The following is a 7,826-nucleotide window of genomic DNA, read 5'->3' as shown; positions in this document are numbered from 1 at the left end:
TTTTTTTCTTATTTATTTTGAAACTTGTATAATAGATTTCTAGTCCCCTGGAACATATCTTTCCGAGAATATAATACTAAAAGATATTTTGAGAATAGTAATTAAATATAGTTTTCTTAAGATGTAGAGATATAAACCTTTGTTATCTATCTCATGTTTGATTTGATTGTGAAATTTTAGCAAATTAATCATGAAAAGTGAAATAAGACTAATTGATAAAAGAACATTATACTCCATACATCCCATCTTGGGGCAGTTTTCGCTTGTGAAGGAGTAATTTGACCAATTCTTGAAGCTATATCGAACTATATTACTTCATTTTTTATGAAAATTTTGGATATTCAAAATTATACAAAATTAATATAAGTTACAATTTTCCTTAAATGCAAATGGCTAAACAATTGTGTTTGGTACGTAGAAAAATATTTTTTGGAAAATATTTTTCAATTTTATCATGTTTGGTTGGCTTAAATGTTTTGGAAAACATATTCCTTATAAACTCATTTTCCTCCAATTGGAGGAAAATGTATTCCTTATCAAGAGAAGAAAAAACATTTTCCAAAACTTCTTCTCAATTCCACCATATTCCCCACCCTCACCAACCCACCCACCCACCCCACGCCTACCCACCCCAATTTCTTTTCAAATTTTAATTTTTTTTCCGTCACTACCCACCCTGCTACCCCCTTCCCCCCCCCCCCCCCAAAAAAAATTATTTTTTTTACTTTTTATTTTTATAATTTCAAATTTCTGGTTTTTCGTTTTTCTGCACCACCCACCCCACTCCCTCCCCACCCCACTGCCCCCCACCCCGCACAAAAAAAAGTTTTTTCTTTTTTGCTTTTTGCTTTTTTTTTGTTTTTTCTACACCCCGTACCCCCCCCCCCCACCCCGGAAAAAATATTTCTTTTATATATTTTTAGTTTTAGTTTTTTCATCTTTTGGTTTACTTGTTCGAAATTTTACAAGTTCCAAAGTTATGAGTTCGGAAGTTTATGTGTTTGGAAGTTTACGTGTTTAGAAATTATAAAGTTTACGGATCCGAAAGTTCGCGGTTTCAAAAATTTAACGTTTCGAAAGTTTATGAAATTGGTCGGTTCGGAAGGTTGTTGGTTCGAAAGTTTATGGCTTCATGTTTAATGTATCTAAATTATTTATGAATACTCTTGAGAAGTTATTTTCCTTAATTTGCATACCAAACACCGGAAAATGAATAAGATTACTACTTGTATTCCAAGAAAATATTTTCTTGAAAAACATTTTCCACAAAAAATATTTTCCGTTATACCAACACACCCTTTGTGTCAACCTATTTGTACAAATTAAGAAGGAAAAAATTGAAACTAAACATGCGGTCTTAAACATGTTATGACATTCATGTGGCTTTTAAACTTCTAAATTATGATCTTAAAAATGTTACAACTTTGCTAAAATATGAAGTTTACATATAAATTACTTTTAAATATAGAAAGAGGATATTCTTTCTTAAATAAATTAAAAAATGGAATACACAGATTTAAAATATTGGTCAAATTCGTAGCTTCAATCTTTGAAAACGACAATTGGAAATATTGGTAGGATGAGGTGGTATTAATACCAATTAAGTATTTCGGAAAAATACTAAGTCACATCCCCTAGATTCTTCATCATTAATTATCCTTCTAATTTCCCCACTGAAATTTTCTACTCGTTTCTCCTATAAATACCCCCCTCTTTCCATCATCTCAAACACACTGAATTTTCTCATCACAACTCTAATAAGAATCTTCCTTTATTTTCTCTCCAATTTAATTCTCTTTCATTTGCTCTTCGACATGGATTACGAGCAACTCATGTTGAGAGAAACTCTAAGAGGCCAAAGCATAGAGCACAATAAGAAGAAGTATACTACTGTTTCTAGTACTACTTCCTCTGTTGCTTCACATGAAGACTTAAGGAGCAGAATTGAGTCATTTCATATGCTAGAAAAAGGTAACATATCAAAGAGTGACTCTACTGAAAAGAAACTTTCTTGGCTACGTTCTCAGATCATCGGTGAAGATGCCGATTTTGAGACACCCTTTGGGAAACGTAGGCTTACTTATGCTGATCACACTGCCTCTGGAAGATGTCTTCACTATATTGAAAATTATATCACTAATAGCGTCCTTCCTTTCTATGGTATATATGTTTCCTTTAGTTCAATACATGAACCTCCTTAAGACCATGAAATAGGAACAGTTTAACATAAACTTTTGTTCTTTATTTTTACAGGCAACAGTCATACCAGTGACAGTTACGTGGGATACCAAACAACAAAAATGCAGGGTGAGGCTGTGTACAATAGACTCTTGTGGTCCGGCCCTTCCCCTGACCCCGCTCATAGCGGAAGCTTAGTACAGGGGATGCCTTTTTTTAAATGTAAACTTCTGTGCTTTATTTTTACAGGCAACAGTCATACTAGTGACAGTTACGTAGGATACCAAACAACAAAAATAGTGCATGAAGCAGCAGCCTACGTGAAGAAATGCTTAGGTGGAGGAGAAGAAGATGCTATAATATTCTGTGGTTCTGGTTCTACTGCAGCCATTAAAAGGCTCCAAGAAGTCATGGGAATTACAGTCCCTTCAATTCTAAGAGAAAAAGTCCTCACAAAATGCTTCCGCAACGAAACAAAAGAGAGATGGGTAGTATATGTTGGCCCCTATGAGCATCACTCTAACATCCTTTCGTGGAGACAAAGTTTAGCAGAAGTTGTGGAGATTGGTTTGGATGAAAATGGTCTTGTGGATATGGAAGCTTTGAGAGTTCAGCTTGAGTTCTACAAGTCTACGAATAGGCCATTGTTGGGTTCATTCTCAGCTTGTAGTAATGTCACTGGAACTTACTCTGATACCAGAGCCATCGCTCGTCTTCTCCACAAAAATGGAGCTTTTGCTTGCTTTGATTTCGCTGCAAGGTATGCTAATTATGGAGTTTAACTTCTATATACTGACAATGTTTAAAAACATTGACAACATCATGTCACTTAGATGGTACTAAGCTCATTTCACATGTTAAAACAACAAATATATCTTTACACAGTAAGTACATATAACACTACAATAAAAACCTGAATTAGCTACGAATTATATTCCGTTGCTAGTCTGTCACTAAATTGCTCGTAGCTGGTAGAATTTCTTGATAATTTGTCGTTATTCCGTTGCTAAAGACATTAGCGCGAGACGGATTTTTCTGTTTAGCTACAGAATTTGTCCGTCGCTAAAACTTGATTTTTTAGTAGTGTAATTTGAATTCTATTTGTTATCCTAATCATGCTTTACTTCTTTCCAATTTTGGGTATTCTTTTTCATGTGTTCTCATGTTGCAGTGGTCCATATGCAAAAATAGAGATGAGATCAGGAGAAATAGATGGGTACGATGCTGTTTTTCTTAGCCCCCACAAGTTTCTTGGAGGGCCAGGGACACCAGGAGTCCTTGTAATGAATAAAGCACTCTATCGATTGAGAACTTCACCTCCATCTACTTGTGGTGGTGGTACTGTTGATTTTGTCAACCCCTTCAATGAGAAGGCAAGTTTCTTTAATATGTTGTCCTTTTCTTTCTTTTTCATCGTAATGTCCTTTTCACCGTAGATTTCTTTGTGTCAATTATGAAATTTTGAATTATTTGTTTAAGGTTTCTTTGCTTAATTTATTCAAACAGCTTGATAGATGATTTTGACTGCTATTTGATGTGTAAACGGCACATGGGGTTCTTGTCAATTTCTTTCTAAAAAGAATAGAAACTTGTGAAAGTTGATTTAGGTATTGAGCTTGACTAATTAAATAAGTCAAAAAAGAATTTCAGACGGCAATACTATTGTACTTTTAACAATTTTTATTGACGTGACTTATAGCTCGCACAGGCGGCTCAAAATATTGGAGGCCTAAAGCCAAACATTATTAGGAGGCCTCAAACTTTAAAAAGAAATTCACATTGATTAATTTGATTAATGCTTTATAGTTGACATATGTGCACTCTGATAAATAATAAAAAGTAATAGGCTACTATATATATATATATATATATATATATATATATATATATATATATATATATATATATTGTAAATCTAAAGCTCAAAAATAGAAAGTTAGAATAATAGAACACGATTCTAGAAGCTTATAATTTGATATAGAATAAAATTCCAACCTTTTTAACTTGTTTGTTGTAGTGCTTGAGGACTTCAGAATAATAAATTTTTATAAAAAATTTATTCCATGTTTTTCATTCCTTTTTTTTAGAGAATAGATAGCTTAGTAATTAGAGGGAAAAAAGAGAATATAAAATACAAGTTTTATTATGAGGAAAAAATAAAATATTAATACTAGAATATAAATTAAGTATTAGTCATCATCAATCACATTGACAAAATAATTAGTTTCCTATTTTATGCATATCTTATAATCTTTTACCATAGATAGTTAATATTTCTTAAAGGAAATTACCATAGAATTAATATATTAATTTTAAATTGGGCCCCCAAAATTTTGGGGGCCTAAAGCCATTGCTTCATTTGCTTGGCCCTTGAGCCGGCACTGCCCGTTTGGCCAAGCTTCTAAAATCAGCTTATTTTGAGAAGTGCTTTTCTCAAAAGTACTTTTTAAAAAAGTGCTTTTGGTGAGAAACAGTTTGTGTTTGGCTAACTAATTTGAAAAGCGCTTTTGAGCAGTAATTAGTGTTTGGCCAAGCTTTTGAAAACTGCTTCTAAGTGTATTTTTCTCAAAAGTGCTTCTCAGAAAAGTGCTTTTGGAGAAAAACTACTTTTTTCTGCTTCTCCAAAACTGCTTCTGCTTCTCCTCAAAAACACTTTTTTTCCTTCCAAAAGCTTGGCCAAACACCTCAGTTTTTGGCCAAAAATACTTTGTGCCACAAAAAAAAGCACTTTTGCCCCCAAAAAAAAAGCTTGGCCAAACAGGCTATTAGATTTAGTGGTACCATGATATAAATTACAATAACCAAACTCGAATTCTTATTAAATGCTCTCTTCTTCCGTTACCAACCCGCATATTTAAAGGATAAATTGGTTTCTCATCTATCTCCATCCCCTTACTATCTAACTATTTGTTACTAGTAGTAGTTTGTATTTCTCTTCTACTTTATTCTAAAAAATTCATGTAAATATATTTTAAGTTTAGTGATTCGTATTTATGGTGAATAAATAACTCTTTTGAATAGTATGCAACTGCGTCACTATTTCTCTTTATTATGGTTTGCAGGAAATAATGAATCTTGCCTTGTGTTATTTCTTTTCTTTCAGTAACAAAAAAAAAAAGCAATATGCCTGAGGTATAACCATTTGATCCTGACTAGTTAAAGGGAAAAATGAATTAATAACTTCTGTGGTATAGTAAACTATTTGATACTACACATTTTTCTGGTCACTATAAGAAACCATTAAAGAAAGATATCATAAGACTTTTACGTTACAAATTTAACTGCTCCCTTTTTAAGTGTCTAAGCTTCTGTGTTTTAATTTTCTTTCCTTTTCTACTTGGCTCTAATGATAATTCTGCGCTATAAACACTCCTGATATAATATACAATTACCAGGACACACTCTACGTGGAGAACATCGAAGAAAGGGAGGATGCAGGAACACCACCAATCATACAGAAAGTGAGAACAGCTCTATCATTTTGGGTAAAAGAGTTCATAAGTCACAAAGTAATTGAAAGAATGGAGCACGGCTACATTGAGCTTGCACTAGAGAGGCTTCTCCCAAATCCTAACGTATGGGTTTTGGGAAATGTAACAGCCAAGAGACAAGCTGTGCTTTCTTTTCTCATCTATACCACAACTTACTCCTCATCAGGTGACATCAATGGCGAAGACAACGAGCTTTACCTATGGCGAGAGACAGGGAACAAGAAAGATAAGCCACTTCACGGCCCTTTTGTCGCTAAGCTGCTTAATGACCTATTTGGTATCCAAGCTAGAGGAGGGTGTGCTTGTGCTGGACCCTATGGACATATCTTGCTCAAGGTTGATGAACCTCACTCTCTTGCCTTCAAAGATGCAATTCAAATGGTGAGTCTCCATAATAAAAGATTTAACTTACATGTATTGACAAAAGGGCAGCCCGATGCACGAGGCATTCTATGTTCATGCATGGTCACGTGAAGGACCGCACCCAAAGAGGTGTGATGTATCCGGCCTACTCTGATGCAAGCATCAATGGCTGATTCCACGGTTCGAATCCGTGGTCTATATGTCACAAAGAGACAAACTTTACTGTTGCTCCAAGGCTCTCTTCTAACTTGGATATACTGACAATGAAAAAAGAAATTTACACTATCATTATACTTTAACCTGCTATAGTAAATAACCTGCCTTTTTCCAGGTTAATGATCCCACATTTTATGAATGATTACCTATAATTATATTTTAGGGGACCTTATAATTTTCGTTGATCTCGATGTACAGGGCTATAGTGGAGTGAAGCCAGGATGGACAAGGGTCAGTTTTCCTTACTACATGTCCAAGGAAGAATTTGAGTTCATTCTAGCGGCACTAGAATTCATATCCATTTATGGACAAAGGTTCCTCCCTTTGTACCATTTCAATTGGAGGAGTGGTGCTTGGACTTTCAAGAAAAAGGCTTTCAAGGAGGCTCTCATAGGGAGAGACCACAATTGCAACTTTTGTGGCTCACAAATGATACACGGGTTGAACCTAGGTTGCCATGATACTAAAGAAAACAACCACGGAGGAGGAAGCCCTAACAAAGAAGGTCTTATTTACAAGTATGTAAAGTACCTTGAGACAGCTAAGCGTATTGCCAGCCTCCTTCCCAAGTTCCCACCTCAACGGTCGATGCCTGAAGAAATCGACCCTAACCTTGTACCCTTTAGAGTCTGAAGATAAAAAAATCACATTGCTGAACTTATGCTATTGGAGAGAGAATGCTCGTTCTCATTCTCCTATATGATCGTGCAGTTGTCTAATCTATAGTTGGGCAATACAAGGGTTATTATATGTAATAAATTAGAAGAATAAGGGGACATGAATAAACAATATTTTTAAATATTCTCCTTTTTCTAGTGAATTTTATGAAATTTGTGTTTAATCAATTGGAAACACGTATGTTCACTCTCATTGTTAGGATTGATCGTTTAGTTGTCTAACATTTAGTTGGACAAATGAAAATGAGGAGAATATGTATTAAACTAGATGATTTTGAAGATTTAGGTACCCCAGAAGCAATATTGACAATTATGAACCCCTTTAGAAGCTCTTGTACAATCGATGTGAGAGGTTAAATGTCTCCAACATAAAATTATTTTTGCACCAAAGTAACAGAAACAGAGAGAAAAAGCTTTCAACAGAAACAATTACATGAACAGGTGCATAATGTGAGTATCCATTGCATATGTATAACACTTGTTCTTATGCAAATTCCTGACAAGATGTGAAAATGATGCTTCTTCAAGCTGACCAGCTTGCAGCTTATCAAAATATTTCAACTAAGCCATTCCTACACAATTTAGCAGATAATTTTGTTGCTTTTAATATGTAGATGAAGAGGCAAAGGACACAAAACTTAATCCAACTTGCGCAAATTCAAAATTTTAAGGACTTCTATATATAAGAATACTAAACTGTTTTCCGAACAACGCTTTTAATATGCCAGTCAAGATGGGGAAGACTTTCATGTTATCATAGACCTCTTAATTTGCAGGTGAGCCTTTTATCCATTTCTACCTCGGTACACATAGCCTCTTTTGTGAAGCAAATATAAAGGATGGTTGATTTGTGTCCTAACTCCTAAGTGACAAACTCCTAAGTGAGGGCAACAGTAATACC

At 34.6% G+C, this 7,826-nt stretch overlaps 1 protein-coding gene across 1 annotated transcript; it reads left to right on the top strand.

Annotated features, from left to right (window-relative positions):
- The first annotated feature begins 1,720 nt into the window (after positions 1-1,720).
- LOC107786404 (uncharacterized) lies at positions 1,721-7,052 on the top strand. The gene is made up of 5 exons (XM_016607871.2): positions 1,721-2,160; positions 2,428-2,938; positions 3,350-3,551; positions 5,574-6,050; positions 6,447-7,052. The coding sequence occupies exons 1-5, from the start codon at positions 1,815-1,817 to the stop codon at positions 6,879-6,881; spliced, it is 1,971 nt and encodes a 656-aa protein (XP_016463357.2). The 5' UTR covers positions 1,721-1,814; the 3' UTR covers positions 6,882-7,052.
- Positions 7,053-7,826: the final 774 nt, after the last annotated feature.

The sequence above is a fragment of the Nicotiana tabacum genome, chromosome 11, assembly GCF_000715075.1.
Source record: "Nicotiana tabacum cultivar K326 chromosome 11, ASM71507v2, whole genome shotgun sequence".
NCBI classification, from domain to species: domain Eukaryota; kingdom Viridiplantae; phylum Streptophyta; class Magnoliopsida; order Solanales; family Solanaceae; genus Nicotiana; species Nicotiana tabacum.
Note: the sequence above shows the minus strand (reverse complement) of the source record. Positions and strands in the feature narration are given on the sequence as shown.